The 18,251-nt window shown below is 42.0% G+C and overlaps 1 protein-coding gene across 1 annotated transcript in view; it reads left to right on the forward strand.

The window, feature by feature from the left end:
- The first annotated feature begins 577 nt into the window (after positions 1 to 577).
- LOC124047735 (E3 ubiquitin-protein ligase rnf213-alpha-like) overlaps positions 578 to 18,251 on the forward strand; it is a 73,796-nt gene continuing 56,122 nt past the window's right edge. Inside the window, exons 1-12 of the mRNA XM_046368039.1 lie at positions 578 to 612; positions 5,798 to 6,010; positions 6,351 to 6,543; positions 6,642 to 6,697; positions 6,797 to 6,950; positions 11,888 to 12,016; positions 12,779 to 12,877; positions 12,975 to 13,097; positions 13,778 to 13,952; positions 14,056 to 14,229; positions 16,629 to 16,787; positions 16,934 to 17,517. Coding sequence (XP_046223995.1) covers positions 578 to 612; positions 5,798 to 6,010; positions 6,351 to 6,543; positions 6,642 to 6,697; positions 6,797 to 6,950; positions 11,888 to 12,016; positions 12,779 to 12,877; positions 12,975 to 13,097; positions 13,778 to 13,952; positions 14,056 to 14,229; positions 16,629 to 16,787; positions 16,934 to 17,517 — 2,094 coding nt within the window. The remainder of the gene's footprint in view (positions 613 to 5,797; positions 6,011 to 6,350; positions 6,544 to 6,641; positions 6,698 to 6,796; positions 6,951 to 11,887; positions 12,017 to 12,778; positions 12,878 to 12,974; positions 13,098 to 13,777; positions 13,953 to 14,055; positions 14,230 to 16,628; positions 16,788 to 16,933; positions 17,518 to 18,251) is intronic.

Raw genomic sequence — 18,251 nt, forward strand, 5'->3', positions numbered from 1 at the left:
GCCAGGATTTTAAAAACCTTTTCATGTATGGGCTAATGCATGGCCAGGATTTAAAAACCTTTTCATGTATGGGCTAATGCATGGCCAGGATTTTAAAAACCTTTTCATGTATGGGCTAATGCATGGCCAGGATTTAAAAACCTTTTCATGTATGGGCTAATGCATGGCCAGGATTTTAAAAACCTTTTCATGTATGGGCTAATGCATGGCCAGGATTTTAAAAACCTTTTCATGTATGGGCTAATGCATGGCCAGGATTTTAAAAACCTTTTCATGTATGGGCTAATGCATGGCCAGGATTTAAAAAACCTTTCATGTATGGGCTAATGCATGGCCAGGATTTTAAAAAGTCACCTGACACATTGCTGTTTAAGTAATGTAGAGGAAAGGAAGGAAGGAAGAGAGACTGTAGATTCTTCGCACAACTTATTTCATTATAAGAATTGGATTTCTGGAACGGTTTAGAATCACACAGCAGATGCATAGCTTTAATTCGAAGAATGCAACCCCCCCCCACCTTTGAGTTGTAGCCGTGAGGAAGCACAGTTTGGTGACCCTAATGTACAGTCAAATGACTATGGAAGTGAGAAACTGCGGTTGGGCCGTGGTAAGGTGAGTATTGAGAATGCTCAAGGTCTCAACACTGTTTCTAAAAGAAACCAAAACCATTTGTCTTGCTCGTCTCTCACAGCTTAGTTCAGTCTACTGCTAAATAGCAGCATGATCTATTAATGTGTGCGCAAATGATGGCCTGCATCCCGGAGTCGCCTCTTCACTTTTGACATTGAGACTGGTGTTTTGCGGGTACTATTTAATGAAGCTGCCAGTTGAGGACTTGTGAGGCGTCTGTTTCTCAAACTAGACACTCTACTGTACTCTACTTGTCCTCTTGCTCAGTTGTGCACCGGGGCCTCCCACTCCTCTTTCTATTCTGGTTAGAGCCAGTTTGCGCTGTTCTGTGAAGGGAGTAGTACACAGCGTTGTACGAGATCTTCAGTTTCTTGGCAATTTCTCGCATGGAATAGCCTTCATTTCTCAGAACAAGAATAGACTGCAGAGTTTCAGCAAAAAGGTCTTTGTTCTTGGCCATTTTGAGCCTGTAATCGAACCCACAAATGCTTTTGCTCCAGATACTCAACTAGTCTAAATAAGGACAGTTTTATTGCTTCTTTAATCAGAACAACAGTTTTCAGCTGTGCTAACATCATTGCAAGAGGGTTTTCTAATGACCAATTAACCTTTTTTAAATGATCAACTTGGATTAGCTAACACAACGTGCCATTGGAACACAGGAGTGATGGTTGCTAATAATGGGCCTCTGTACACCTACGTAGATACTCCAGCTACAATAGTCATTTACAAGGTTAGCAATGTCTACACTGTATTTCTGATCAATTTAATGTTGTTTTAATGGACAAGATGTTTTACAACTTTTCTTTCAACAACAAGGTCATCTCTAAGTGACTCCAAACTTTTGGCCGGTAGTGTTTTATTTTTTAAATTTCCCTTTGATAATGGGGTTAGCGATTCAGGCCCAGGAGTGTCAGAAATATTTCAGTTATTTTCACAGTGAGAATCATGGGCGGAATAGCTGCCGATGGCATGAAAAGGTTTTTGATGAATAAATAAGTTGTAGGTGTGATGAAGGGCTTGACCACTCACTGACCAATCAACGATCCACATTGTTCCCTATTGCTTAATATTGCTGGCCGTTGTCTCAAATTGTGTAGATTTTATTGACGGTCTTTGTTTTGTCGTCCACTCCATTTGGCCGAAGGGTCAGGATTATTCTCATCCTAGCCCAGTGTGGATTGACAGGCTAATTTGTAAATAGCATTATGCTAAATAGGTTTGGCTTGTTTCTAGTCCACATTGTTTTAATTTGCTTCAACATGTAGTCTAGGCATAAATGTCTTTACGCATCACATAGACATGACCTCTCTCCTAAACAGATTGCCAGAGCTGTTGGTGACATGACTTCTCTCCTAAACAGATTGCCAGAGCTGTTGGTGACATGACTTCTCTCCTAAACAGATTGCCAGAGCTGTTGGTGACATGACCTCTCTCCTAAACAGATTGCCAGAGCTGTTGGTGACATGACTTCTCTCCTAAACAGATTGCCAGAGCTGTTGGTGACATGACTTCTCTCCTAAACAGATTGCCCGAGCTGTTGGTGACATGACTTCTCTCCTAAACAGATTGCCAGAGCTGTTGGTGACATGACCTCTCTCCTAAACAGATTGCCAGAGCTGTTGGTGACATGACTTCTCTCCTAAACAGATTGCCAGAGCTGTTGGTGACATGACTTCTCTCCTAAACAGATTGCCAGAGCTGTTGGTGACATGACTTCTCTCCTAAACAGATTGCCAGAGCTGTTGGTGACATGACTTCTCCCTAAACAGATTGCCAGAGCTGTTGGTGACATGACTTCTCTCCTAAACAGATTGCCAGAGCTGTTGGTGACATGACTTCTCCCTAAACAGATTGCCAGAGCTGTTGGTGACATGACTTCTCTCCTAAACAGATTGCCAGAGCTGTTGGTGACATGACTTCTCTCCTAAACAGATTGCCAGAGCTGTTGGTGACATGACCTCTCTCCTAAACAGATTGCCAGAGCTGTTGGTGACATGACTCTCTCCTAAACAGATTGCCAGAGCTGTTGGTGACATGACCTCTCTCCTAAACAGATTGCCAGAGCTGTTGGTGACATGACCTCTCTCCTAAACAGATTGCCAGAGCTGTTGGTGACATGACTTCTCTCCTAAACAGATTGCCAGAGCTGTTGGTGACATGACCTCTCTCCTAAACAGATTGCCAGAGCTGTTGGTGACATGACTTCTCTCCTAAACAGATTGCCAGAGCTGTTGGTGACATGACTTCTCTCCTAAACAGATTGCCAGAGCTGTTGGTGACATGACTTCTCTCCTAAACAGATTGCCAGAGCTGTTGGTGACATGACTTCTCTCCTAAACAGATTGCCAGAGCTGTTGGTGACATGACTTCTCTCCTAAACAGATTGCCAGAGCTGTTGGTGACATGACTTCTCTCCTAAACAGATTGCCAGAGCTGTTGGTGACATGACTTCTCTCCTAAACAGATTGCCAGAGCTGTTGGTGACATGACTTCTCTCCTAAACAGATTGCCAGAGCTGTTGGTGACATGACCTCTCTCCTAAACAGATTGCCAGAGCTGTTGGTGACATGACCTCTCTCCTAAACAGATTGCCAGAGCTGTTGGTGACATGACCTCTCTCCTAAACAGATTGCCAGAGCTGTTGGTGACATGACTTCTCTCCTAAACAGATTGCCAGAGCTGTTGGTGACATGACTTCTCTCCTAAACAGATTGCCAGAGCTGTTGGTGACATGACCTCTCTCCTAAACAGATTGCCAGAGCTGTTGGTGACATGACCTCTCTCCTAAACAGATTGCCAGAGCTGTTGGTGACATGACTTCTCTCCTAAACAGATTGCCAGAGCTGTTGGTGACATGACTTCTCTCCTAAACAGATTGCCAGAGCTGTTGGTGACATGACTTCTCTCCTAAACAGATTGCCAGAGCTGTTGGTGACATGACCTCTCTCCTAAACAGATTGCCAGAGCTGTTGGTGACATGACTTCTCTCCTAAACAGATTGCCAGAGCTGTTGGTGACATGACTTCTCTCCTAAACAGATTGCCAGAGCTGTTGGTGACATGACTTCTCTCCTAAACAGATTGCCAGAGCTGTTGGTGACATGACTTCTCTCCTAAACAGATTGCCAGAGCTGTTGGTGACATGACCTCTCTCCTAAACAGATTGCCAGAGCTGTTGGTGACATGACTTCTCTCCTAAACAGATTGCCAGAGCTGTTGGTGACATGACTTCTCCCTAAACAGATTGCCAGAGCTGTTGGTGACATGACTTCTCTCCTAAACAGATTGCCAGAGCTGTTGGTGACATGACCTCTCTCCTAAACAGATTGCCAGAGCTGTTGGTGACATGACTTCTCTCCTAAACAGATTGCCAGAGCTGTTGGTGACATGACCTCTCTCCTAAACAGATTGCCAGAGCTGTTGGTGACATGACTTCTCTCCTAAACAGATTGCCAGAGCTGTTGGTGACATGACTTCTCTCCTAAACAGATTGCCAGAGCTGTTGGTGACATGACTTCTCTCCTAAACAGATTGCCAGAGCTGTTGGTGACATGACTTCTCTCCTAAACAGATTGCCAGAGCTGTTGGTGACATGACCTCTCTCCTAAACAGATTGCCAGAGCTGTTGGTGACATGACTTCTCTCCTAAACAGATTGCCAGAGCTGTTGGTGACATGACCTCTCTCCTAAACAGATTGCCAGAGCTGTTGGTGACATGACTTCTCTCCTAAACAGATTGCCAGAGCTGTTGGTGACATGACCTCTCTCCTAAACAGATTGCCAGAGCTGTTGGTGACATGACCTCTCTCCTAAACAGATTGCCAGAGCTGTTGGTGACATGACCTCTCTCCTAAACAGATTGCCAGAGCTGTTGGTGACATGACTTCTCTCCTAAACAGATTGCCAGAGCTGTTGGTGACATGACTTCTCTCCTAAACAGATTGCCAGAGCTGTTGGTGACATGACTTCTCTCCTAAACAGATTGCCAGAGCTGTTGGTGACATGACTTCTCTCCTAAACAGATTGCCAGAGCTGTTGGTGACATGACCTCTCTCCTAAACAGATTGCCAGAGCTGTTGGTGACATGACTTCTCTCCTAAACAGATTGCCAGAGCTGTTGGTGACATGACTTCTCTCCTAAACAGATTGCCAGAGCTGTTGGTGACATGACTCTCTCCTAAACAGATTGCCAGAGCTGTTGGTGACATGACTTCTCTCCTAAACAGATTGCCAGAGCTGTTGGTGACATGACTTCTCTCCTAAACAGATTGCCAGAGCTGTTGGTGACATGACTTCTCTCCTAAACAGATTGCCAGAGCTGTTGGTGACATGACTTCTCTCCTAAACAGATTGCCAGAGCTGTTGGTGACATGACTTCTCTCCTAAACAGATTGCCAGAGCTGTTGGTGACATGCCCTCTCTCCTAAACAGATTGCCAGAGCTGTTGGTGACATGACTCTCTCCTAAACAGATTGCCAGAGCTGTTGGTGACATGACTTCTCTCCTAAACAGATTGCCAGAGCTGTTGGTGACATGACTTCTCTCCTAAACAGATTGCCAGAGCTGTTGGTGACATGACTTCTCTCCTAAACAGATTGCCAGAGCTGTTGGTGACATGACTTCTCTCCTAAACAGATTGCCAGAGCTGTTGGTGACATGACCTCTCTCCTAAACAGATTGCCAGAGCTGTTGGTGACATGACTTCTCTCCTAAACAGATTGCCAGAGCTGTTGGTGACATGACTCTCTCCTAAACAGATTGCCAGAGCTGTTGGTGACATGACCTCTCTCCTAAACAGATTGCCAGAGCTGTTGGTGACATGACTCTCTCCTAAACAGATTGCCAGAGCTGTTGGTGACATGACCTCTCTCCTAAACAGATTGCCAGAGCTGTTGGTGACATGACTCTCTCCTAAACAGATTGCCAGAGCTGTTGGTGACATGACTTCTCTCCTAAACAGATTGCCAGAGCTGTTGGTGACATGACCTCTCTCCTAAACAGATTGCCAGAGCTGTTGGTGACATGACTTCTCTCCTAAACAGATTGCCAGAGCTGTTGGTGACATGACCTCTCTCCTAAACAGATTGCCAGAGCTGTTGGTGACATGACTTCTCTCCTAAACAGATTGCCAGAGCTGTTGGTGACATGACTTCTCTCCTAAACAGATTGCCAGAGCTGTTGGAGAAACTGATAGACATTGCGAAGGAGGAGGGGATTCTAGTGATTCCCATGCTCCACCTCCTCAATGGTTCCTCCAAACCCTTTGAACCAATCCCTGTCACAATCACACCAAGTTGCAAGACTTGGTCAGGTCTGCAAAATACTTGGGCAGGTCTGCAAAAAGTGACCAACACTTCACAGAACAGCAACGACAGCAGGTACCATATTTGTCTCCCATTTCACGTAGGCACATTTTTGTGACTATCTGGGTTTGGGGTCTGTTCCATTTCAATTTGGCGAATTCAGTCTGTAAACTGAAATTCTCATTAAATGTTTTGTCTCCATAGAAAACCATTGAGGAAAATGTGAATTAGAACCTGTTTAGGCCTAGTGAATTCACTGAATTGAAATGGAATTAGCCCCAACTCTGGTGACTAAATCACCAGAAAAAAGTGAATCCTTTACTTAGCTTAGTTTAGTCCTCTTACATTTTTTTTTGTGTTTGGGGGGGGGGGGCGGACGGACGTTGCTAATAACCCTTAACTCCTCCATTTGTAGAACCATGTTGAATCTCATTAAAGCCAATGGACATTTAGTGGAGATGGACAGACTAGCAAGCCGTTCCTGGATGTGTCTACTGACCGTAGAGGATCTGGTAGAATACAGCTCCATCGTCAAAGTTGAGCTCCTGGACATGCTTCTTGTTTTTACTGTGAAGGCTCCTGTGAGTGTGTCCACCAGCAACTACGGGGTGAGTTTAAATCACTACTGTAGTTGAAGACATTGTGTCGTACTAAGGTAACGCCCCAAGAATGGTACTAACTTAAATGTTATTTTTATACCTTACAGAATTTCACTGCCACTCTTTCACATATTCAAAACCATCTTAAAGAGCAAAAATACAGGTGATTTGACATACTTGTCTAATGAGTTTGTTTCAATATTGACAGTTGACAGTTGACAGTTGACATTTGAAAACTACACATCTTTTTTTTTTTTTGCAGTTGTTTCAATGATGGTTATGGGAGTGAGTGCTTGGCAACAACAGTGGAACTGCTGAAGAAGATATGCAATGGAGGCCGATCCTCAAAATTCACAGCCATCCCTGTAGACTGCGTGAGCTTGTTAGTCTCAGTATCAAACTTTTCCCAGTCCAAGGTATGTAGAAATGATATTTACTGTTACCATTATTTAATCGGGGAAGGTTATGGAGAACACATTCTCTGTGACAAAAACAACATTGACGACCTGACCGTTCTCTTTCACAACAACAATATATAAAACAATGCTGGCAATATACTGTCCGATATTAGAATTATTTTGAACAATTCACTTGTTGAATTGTCTCTATTATATTATGACAGACCAGCTAGATCTACTGTCTCTATGTCTCTATTATATTATGACAGACCAGCTGGATCTACTGTCTCTATTATATTATGTCAGACCAGCTAGATCTACTGTCTCTATTATATTATGACAGACCAGCTAGATCTATTGTCTCTATTATATTATGACAGACCAGCTAGATCTGCTGTCTATTATAATATGACAGACCAGCTAGATCTACTGTCTCTATTATATTATGACAGACCAGCTAGATCTACTGTCTCTTATATTATGACAGACCAGCTAGATCTACTGTCTCTATTATATTATGACAGACCAGCTCGATCTACTGTCTCTATGTCTCTATTATATTATGACAGACCAGCTAGATCTACTGTCTCTATTATATTATGACAGACCAGCTCGATCTACTGTCTCTATTATATTATGTCAGACCAGCTAGATCTACTGTCTCTATGTCTCTATTATATTATGACAGACCAGCTAGATCTACTGTCTCTATATTATGACTGACCAGCTGGATCTACTGTCTCTATTATATTATGACAGACCAGCTAGATCTACTGTCTCTATTATAATATGACAGACCAGCTAGCTCTACTGTCTCCTATTATATTATGACAGACCAGCTAGATCTACTGTCTCTATTATATTATGTCAGACCAGCTAGATCTACTGTCTCTAGTATAATATGACAGACCAGCAAGATCTACTGTCTCTATTATATTATGACAGACCAGCTAGATCTACTGTCTCTATTAGATTATGTCAGACCAGCTAGATCTACTGTCTCTATTATAATATGACAGACCAGCTAGATCTACTGTCTCTATTATATTATGACAGACCAGCTAGATCTACTGTCTCTATTATATTATGACAGACCAGCTAGATCTACTGTCTCTATGTCTCTATTATATTATGACAGACCAGCTAGATCTACTGTCTCTATTATAATATGACAGACCAGCTAGATCTACTGTCTCTGTCTCTATTATATTATGACAGACCAGCTCGATCTACTGTCTCTATTATAATATGACAGACCAGCTAGATCTACTGTCTCTATTATATTATGACAGACCAGCTAGATCTACTGTCTCTATTATATTATGACAGACCAGATAGATCTATTATATTATGACAGACCAGCTAGATCTACTGTCTTTATGTCTCTATTATATTATGACAGACCAGCTAGATCTACTGTCTCTATTATATTATGACAGACCAGCTAGATCTACTGTCTCTATTATATTATGACAGACCAGCTCGATCTACTGTCTCTATTATATTATGTAAGACCAGCTAGATCTACTGTCTCTATGTCTCTATTATATTATGACAGACCAGCTAGATCTACTGTCTCTATTATATTATGACAGACCAGCTAGATCTACTGTCTCTATTATATTATGACAGACCAGCTAGATCTACTGTCTCTATTATATTATGACAGACCAGCTAGATCTGCTGTCTCTATTATATTATGTCAGGCCAACTAGATCTGCTGTCTCTATTATAATATGACAGACCAGCTAGATCAACTGTCTCTATTATAATATGACAGACCAGCTCGATCGACTGTCTCTATTATATTATGACAGACCAGCTAGATCTATTGTCTCTATTATATTATGACAGAGCAGCTAGATCTACTGTCTCTATTATATTATGTCAGGCCAGCTAGATCTGCTGTCTCTATTATATTATGTCAGGCCAGCTAGATCTGCTGTCTCTATTATATTATGTCAGGCCAGCTCGATCTACTGTCTCTATTATATTATGTAAGACCAGCTAGATCTACTGTCTCTATGTCTCTATTATATTATGACAGACCAGCTAGATCTGCTGTCTCTATTATAATATGACAGACCAGCTAGATCTGCTGTCTCTATTATATTATGTCAGACCAGCTAGATCTACTGTCTCTATTATAATATGACAGACCAGCTAGATCTGCTGTCTCTATTATAATATGTCAGACCAGCTAGATCTACTGTCTCTATGTCTCTATTATATTATGACAGACCAGCTGGATCCATCGTCTCTATTATAATATGACAGACAAGCTAGATCCACTGTCTCTATTATAATATGACAGACCAGCTAGATCGACTGTCTCTATTATAATATGACAGACCAGCTCGATCGACTGTCTCTATTATATTATGACAGACCAGCTAGATCTATTGTCTCTATTATATTATGACAGACCAGCTAGATCTACTGTCTCTATTATAATATGACAGACCAGCTAGATCGACTGTCTCTATTATATTATGTCAGACCAGCTAGATCCATCGTCTCTATTATAATATGTCAGACCAGCTAGATCTACTGTCTCTATTATAATATGACAGACCAGCTAGATCTGCTGTCTCTATTATATTATGTCAGACCAGCTAGATCTACTGTCTCTATGTCTCTATTATATTATGACAGACCAGCTGGATCCATCGTCTCTATTATAATATGACAGACAAGCTAGATCCACTGTCTCTATTATAATATGACAGACCAGCTAGATCGACTGTCTCTATTATAATATGACAGACCAGCTAGATCTGCTGTCTCTGTTATATTATGACAGACCAGCTAGATCTGCTGTCTCTATTATAATATGACAGACCAGCTAGATCGACTGTCTCTATTATAATATGACAGATCAGCTCGATCGACTGTCTCTATTATATTATGACAGACCAGCTAGATCTGCTGTCTCTATTATAATATGACAGACCAGCTAGATCGACTGTCTCTATTATAATATGACAGACCAGCTAGATCGACTAACCTAATGTCAGGCACTGTCTCTATTATAATATGACAGACCAGCTCGATCTACTGTCTCTATTATATTATGACAGACCAGCTAGATCTACTGTCTCTATTATAATATGACAGACCAGCTAGATCTACTGTCTCTATTATAATATGACAGACCAGCTAGATCTACTGTCTCTATTATATTATGACAGACCAGCTAGATCTACTGTCTCTATTATATTATGACAGACCAGCTAGATCTACTGTCTCTATTATAATATGACAGACCAGCTAGATCCACTGTCTCTATTATAATATGACAGACCAGCTAGATCTACTGTCTCTATTATATTATGACAGACCAGCTAGATCTACTGTCTCTATTATATTATGACAGACCAGCTAGATCCACTGTCTCTATTATATTATGACAGACCAGCTAGATCCACTGTCTCTATTATATTATGACAGACCAGCTAGATCTACTGTCTCTATTATATTATCACAGACCAGCTAGATCTACTGTCTCTATTATATTATCACAGACCAGCTAGATCTACTGTCTCTATTATAATATGACAGACCAGCTAGATCCACTGTCTCTATTATAATATGACAGACCAGCTAGATCGACTAACCTAATGTCAGGCAGTGTCCCATGTTATCTTACATGGCTGCATTACTCCGCATGTAATAATATCATTAAAAATATAGTATAAACTGGGTGGTTCCAGTCCTGAATGCTGATTGGCTTACAGTCGTGGTATATCAGACCATATACCCACGGGTATGACAAAACATTCATAGTGCTCTAATTTACATTGGTAACCAGTTTATAATAGCAATAAGGCACCTCGGGGGTTTGTGATACATGGCTAATATACCATGGCTAAGGGCTGTGTCCAGGCAGTCCGTGCTGCATCGTGCATAACAACAGCCCTTACACATGGTATATTGGCCATGTACCACACCCCCTCGGGAGCTTATTGCATAAATAAATCATAGGATATATCCTCAGCAGTCTTGACTCTCTGAGGTAATGGAACCAGTGTCTTTAAACCTAAACCATTGGCACCAGTCTCTTAAAAATCCCATCGTGTGTTCCTAGTATTAGACTTAATGGGATGTAGACTATGGCCGTGTGCGAATACTCATACTAATGTCAAAGACAGGACGGTATGCATTTTAGGTATGCATTTTAGGTATGCGAAAACAGAAAGTTGTGTATGCTTTAAATGCCAGGAGGTCATATTCATTTCGGCTTTTCATCCAGTAGAATTCGCTGCACCCTTTTAAAAAGACGATGATCTTTCCAGATTCACATGTTTAACAACCGCTGATAATCCAATAATGAGATAAGGAGATGCGCTGTTCCCAAACGTGTGTGAAACGTGTGTGAAACGTGTGTGAAACGTGTGTGAATGGTGGGAATCAACACAGTTCTGCCTTAGATGAGGAATTCTCAGGATGCCAGTGTTGTTGATATGTGTTGCTTACTGGATTCGTTTTTTACTGAACAGTAAAGTATGTACTGTAGTAGGCAAGACAGATTTCGGGACACAGCCATTAAGATTTCCTACTGCCAAACAGTAATTACGAGACCTTATGTAGACTATAGAGTAATAGATTTTGTTTGACATGTTCTAGAACCACAAGGGGGTGGTGGGGGGTGTTCATGAAACCTGGTTGTCAAATTTATTGGTGGCTTGTATACAAGGATACCATACAATCAAATCTCAATCTTAATCACTTTTTCTTATCATTTAAAAAAAAAAAAAAAATGGATATGATTTACTTGTTTTGAACTAATCCTTATGGGTTCTGTATTTCCTAAGAGTAAAATCCTAACCTGAGATCTGTGATACCTCAAATTATTACATGAGTCATGCAATCATTTTCAGAGAGATGTGTGATTTAAGATTAAAACGGTTCCATTTTTAAAAATGAAAATGACTTATTTTTTAATTTTTTTAAAGACATGTGATGAGGGAGAAGACACTGTCCGTTCAAAGAATCTGAGGCTGCTGTCTGAGTCGATCGACATCGTCAGATCCTGGATCAGTACGACCTTCAAAGACAAGTTGCGCGATACCTCAGAGATCAAGGTGAGAGAATTACTCAACTTTTTAATTGCACAGATTATGGACCAAGCATTTTTTAAATAAGAAGCTACATTGTTAATGCGGTAACCTTTCACTTGCGTGCAGCTGTGTCACATCGCATGTAATAATATCATTAAAAATATATATATATTATAAACTGGGTGGTTCGAGCCCTGAGTTCTGATTGGCTGTCAGCCGTGGAATATCAGACCATATTTGAAAATAAAATACCCTTTATACCCTGATGAAGACAGCTTGGCTGTCGAAACGTTGGTATTACAAATTTAGCATCTGAGCTCCTAGAGTGTTCGGCTCTCTTTTATTTTCTAGTTTCTCCTCCGCTAGCCAGCACCTCGTCTAAATAGGTGTGCGTTTCTTTTTCTTCTATATCAGACCATATTACCACGGTTATGACAAAACAATTGTATGCATGTATGAGCCTTTTTAATATTGTCTTATAATAATGATTTTACGTCTCTCTTTTGTGGTAACATTTCAACTGACTCAAAACAGCTGCTATTTAGTCAGGATTTATCTTATAAGACATCAGAAAGGAGTCATACATCACACGTTTCATAATGTAATCACACATGCTAAATAAATTATATCATTAAATAAATAGTTACTGTATTAATAAGTTCATGTCAGATTCGTTAATGCCATATGTTGTCGCATGGCAGTTTTTTTAAAAATAACATTTAAATCGTATTATTGTACGATAATTTGTTAACCACATATGCTCTCCTTATTGGTTATAATTCACAGATGTGGAATACCATCATCTCTCTCAGTTTCGTCAATGTGGATTTCACCAAGAAATGGAGACAAACCTTCTGTACGGATTTAGAGGGCAAACTTAAACAGGTGTGGAACTGCTACAAAAGAGCATTGATTTTAACTCTTATTATTATTATTTGTGTCCGGTGGAGATGTTTTTGATTTGTTAAAAACCCGTTTTCAGATCTCCTCTCTGGATCAAATAGAGATCTACTGCTCTAAGATGGAGGAGCTGGATAACTGTCATCCTAACATGACTTGTAGTATTGAGAAATGTGCTCTTGAAGCTGTCCCCTCATTGTGCCAGGTATGAGTACTCCTCAAGTAGTCCACATGGAAACCTTTAAATACTCATATTTCCGCCCCACTTTTTGGGGCCTAATGCTTACAGGAATACTTTTGTTGGTAATAAATACAAGTAACTGCCAAAATAATAGAAACACTTGAGTAAATTAGGTTTTCTGGCGGCTCTGTTGTGGTGTGAAGTACATTTTCCTGGCATGGTTTAGCTCGGTAAATGCCAATAAATACACATTTCTATCCTGATGGGAGTGTTCTCTTCCAGGATGACCAATGCCCCCCCCCCCAATCCACAGGGCACGAGGGGTCATTGAATGGTTTGATGAGCATGAAAACGATGTAAATCATATGCCATGGCCGTCTCAGTCTTCAGATCGCAACCCCAATTTGAACACTTATGAGAGATTTTGGAGTGGGGCCTGAGACAGCGTTTTCCACCATGGAATGGTGTCACATCCCTCCAATAGAGATACTTTAAGAATCTATGCCAAAGTGCTTTGAAGCTGTTCTGGCAGCTCATGGTGGCCCAACACCCAATTAAACACTATGTTGAGGGGTGGTGGGGGGGGGTCCTTTATTTTGGCAGTTACATGAATGATTCAACGTAGGCATATGCACATGCTGCATTACAAATGGAAAATAACCTTGAACTAATGTAATTTGAATGATTTTATTTTTCTCACACAGAGTAAATCAGAGGGGAAACTTTTTGAGAGGTTTCAGATTAACAGGAAGTTTGGGAAACTCATCTCAGCCATTATCCAGAAAACCTGGCCAAGAGATAACCATGGAAACAAGGATGAGGTGGTCTTTCAACACCTCATGACTTGGACTGCAGCCAAAAATATATTTGAACTACATGGTACTTACACCTTCCTATTTTAAGCATTGTGTAAACTCAAACAATTCATCCCATTCTAAACACTTAAAATGTAATGTGTGTCGTTCTTGGTGTGTCGTTTTAGGTGCTGATGAAAAGCTGATTGAGCAGCTCTCTAAAGAGGCCACGGTCAAAATCACTGAAGCAATCTCATCCTTCAAAGTTGTTTGTAACCAGCTGATCAACGGAAGCATCAAGATCAAACTGCTCAACGACATCTTAGAAAAGAAAGATACTTTCACAGAGCTGATGGAGATAGGTAATGGAGATAGCTGATGGAGATAGGTAATGGAGATAGCTGATGGAGATAGCTGATGGAAATAGGTAATGGAGATAGCTGATGGAGATAGCTGATGGAGATAGCTGATGGAGATAGGTGATGGTGATGGAGATAGGTGATGGAGATAGCTGATGGAGATAGCTGATGGAGATAGCTGATGGAGATAGCTGATGGAAATAGGTGATGGAGATATGTAATGGAGATAGCTGATCGAGATAGGTAATGGAGATAGCTGATCGAGATAGGTAATGGAGACATGTGATGGAAATAGGTAATGGAGATAGCTGATGGAGATAGGTAATGGAGATAGCTGATGGAGATAGCTGATGGAGAGATGGAGATAGGTAATGGAGATAGGTAATGGAGATAGGTAATGGAGATAGCTGATGGAAATAGGTCATGGAGATAGCTGGTGGAGATAGGTCATGGAGATAGCTGATGGAGATAGCTGATGGAGATAGGTAATGGAAGGTTGTGTGTTCTACCTGGGGCAGCAGGTAGCTTAGTGTTTAGAGCGTCTGGCCAGTAACTGAAAGCTTGCTGGATTGAATCCCAGAGCTGACGAGGTAAAAATGTGTCGTTCTGCCCCTGAACAAGGCTGTTTAACAGACGGTTTCCCGGTAGGCCGTCATTGTAAATAAGAATTTATTCTTAACTGACTTGCCTAGTTAAATAAAGGTTAAATAAAAAATACACTGCTCAAAAAAATAAAGGGAACACTAAAATAACACATCCTAGATCTGAATTATTTAAATATTCTTATTAAATACTTTTTTCTTTACGTAGTTGAATGTGCCGACAACAAAATCACACCAAAATTATCAATGTAAATCAAATTTATCAACCCATGGAGGTCTGGATTTGGAGTCCCACTCAAAATTAAAGTGGAAAACCACACTACAGGCTGATCCAACTTTGATGTAATGTCCTTAAAACAAGCCAAAATGAGGCTCAGTAGTGTGTGTGGCCTCCACATGCCTGTATGGCCTCCCTACAATGCCTGGGCATGCTCCTGATGAGGTGGCGGATGGTCTCCTGAGGGATCTCCTCCCAGACCTGGACTAAAGCATCCGCCAACTCCTGGACGGTCTGTGGTGCAATGTGGCGTTGGTGGATGGAGCGAGACATGATGTCCCAGATGTGCTCAATTGGATTCAGGTCTGGGGAACCAGTCCATAGCATCAATGCCTTCCTCTTGCAGGAACTGCTGACACACTCCAGCCACATGAGGTCTAGCATTGTCTTGCATTAGGAGGAACCCAGGGCCAACCGCACCAGCATATGGTCTCACAAGGGGTCTGAGGATCTTATCTCGGTACCTAATGGCAGTCAGGCTTCCTCTGGCGAGTACATGGAGGCCTGTGCGGCCCCCCAAAGAAATGCCACCCCACACCATGACTGACCCACCGCCAAACCGGTCATGTTGGAGGATGTTGCAGGCAGCAGAACGTTCTCCACGGCGTCTCCAGACTGTCACGTCTGTCACATGTGCTCAGTGTGAACCTGCTTTCATCTGTGAAGAGCACAGGGTGCCAGTGGCGAATTTGCCAATCTTGGTGTTCTCTGGCAAATGAAAAACGTCCTGCACGGTGTTGGGCTGGAAGCACAACCCCCACCTGTGGACGTCGGGCCCTCATACTACCCTTATGGAGTCTGTTTCTGACCGTTTGAGCAGACACATGCACATTTGTGGCCTGCTGGAGGTCATTTTGCAGGGTTCTGGCAGTGCTCCTCCTGCTCCTCCTTGCACAAAGGCGGAGGTAGCGGTCCTGCTGCTGGGTTGTTGCCCTACTACGGCCTCCTCCACGTCTCCTGATGTACTGGCCTGTCTCCTGGTAGCGCCTCCATGCTCTGGACACTACGCTGACAGACACAGCAAACCTTCTTGCCACAGCTCGCATTGATGTGCCATCCTGAATGAGCTGCACTACCTGAGCCACTTGTGTGGGTTGTAGACTCCGTCTCATGCTACCACTAGAGTGAAAGCACCGCCAGCATTCAAAAGTGACCAAAACATCAGCCAGGAAGCATAGGAACTGAGAAGTGGTCTGTGGTCCCCACCTGCAGAACCACTCCTTTATTGTGGGCGTCTTGATAATTGCCTATAATTTCCACCTGTTGTCTATTCCATTTGCACAACAGCATGTGAACTGTATTGTCAATCAGTGTTGCTTCCTAAGTGGACAGTTTGATTTCACAGAAGTGTGATTGACTTGGAGTTACATTGTGTTGTTTAAGTGTTCCCTTTATTTTTTTGAGCAGTGTATATATACATATTTTGAAGGCTTGTGATCATCTCTGTTTTTCTGCTCATGAGGAAATGGGTAAGTCATAATGACATTAATGACTGTGATATGCTTGTTTGGATCCCAATGCAGATTGTCTATCTTTGAATGAGAAGAACCAAGGCACGAACCGGGCCTCCGTGGAAACGCTCCTCCATCTGAGGTCTGAGGAGGCTAGAGCTGTCAACCATGAGAAGGAGCTGGTGGAAATCTTGCTCACCATGAGCCGCAAACTAAATGAACACATCACAGGTGTGTGTGTGTGTGTGTGTGTGTGTGTGTGTGTGTGCGTGCGTGCGTGCGTGCGTGCGTGCGTGCGTGCGTGCGTGCGTGCGTGACTGGGAGAATCTGATTGTAAATAGCCAAAAATCTTTACCGTTTTTTATGTGCCATTGCAGTTCATTTTGGGGACATGGAAAAGAGACAACTGACCAACATCGAGGACATGACCTTGGACCAGTTCATGAAGGTTCACCCGTTTGACCAGCCCTCCTCTGGAATGCATGGTGTGGTTACCTACTTTGATCTTGATCAGAGTATACGACAGATGGCAGATGTTTGGCACATGTTTGGAGACAGCCACATATTCAAGATGTTGTGGGAGAAACAGACCAAAGACTTTGCTTCTGAATTTGATTCCTTAGTAACACCAAAGGAGGTAACCAATGGTATTTTTAGACCTTGCTACGCTAAATACAAGAAGTTCTACGAAGGCCTGAAGAATGGCAGTCTCAAGCTTAAAAGGGTTGATGTCCTCTTCAATGACTACAAGGGCAAATATGAAAAGCTGGCAATGGATTTGGACATTATGTGCAGACTTAACAAGTCAGATAACAAACACTGGATCAAGGAAAGGGTCCAGCAGATTGAGCAGTACCATGGCCTTCACTTGGCTGTGAAGTCTGCTCAAGTTATTATGAAGGTCAAGGAGACCCTAAATCTTCAAGGCGACTTCAAGGCCCTACAGACACTGCTAGACATTGTAAGGAGCTGATTTCTGAATTCAAATTGTCTAAATTTTTGTGAAAAACTCCCATTTTTGTTTTTGCATGGTTTGTCTCCAAACCCATAGTGAAATGAGGGCAGGGGGAGTAAATAACCCTTGTTGAGAAGTGCTCCCGACACGCAGCGGAGGGGCTGACCTAGCATGTAGCCGGTTAGTTCCGCAGGACTCAACATCTCCTGAGTTATCTAACGCGTACACCATGGCTGTTGCCACAGAAAACAATAGTAACGCACACATTTGCCATTGAAATAATTAATTGTGTCCTTACTCCCGAGTGGCGCAGCGGCCTAAGACACTGCATCTCAGTGAAAGCGTCACTGCAGTCCCTGGTTCGAATCCAGGCTGCATCACATTTGGTCGTGATTGAGAGTTCCATAGGGTGGTAGGCCGTCATTGTAAATTACAATTTGTTCTTAACTGACTTGCCTCGTTTAAATAAAGGTTAAATAAACAATCTAAATAAAAGATTCTGTGAACATCCACTGAAGCTAGTGAGCTAGCTAGTTATCTAGGTTACCAAAAAAAACAATTTTAACAATGCCAATTATGTTTTCTTTCTTTTTTTACTTTGGAAACAGCAGATCAGAGGGAACATGTCATGCTTGACGTTCAGTTTCACCTCTTGGCGACGTTGTAGCTGTCTAGAAGTGATTCATAATGGCTCCGGGTCCACAAACCAAATGTGACCATAAAAACATGACAGAGCTTGT

Source organism: Oncorhynchus gorbuscha, linkage group LG11 (genome assembly GCF_021184085.1).
Source record: "Oncorhynchus gorbuscha isolate QuinsamMale2020 ecotype Even-year linkage group LG11, OgorEven_v1.0, whole genome shotgun sequence".
Taxonomy (NCBI): domain Eukaryota; kingdom Metazoa; phylum Chordata; class Actinopteri; order Salmoniformes; family Salmonidae; genus Oncorhynchus; species Oncorhynchus gorbuscha.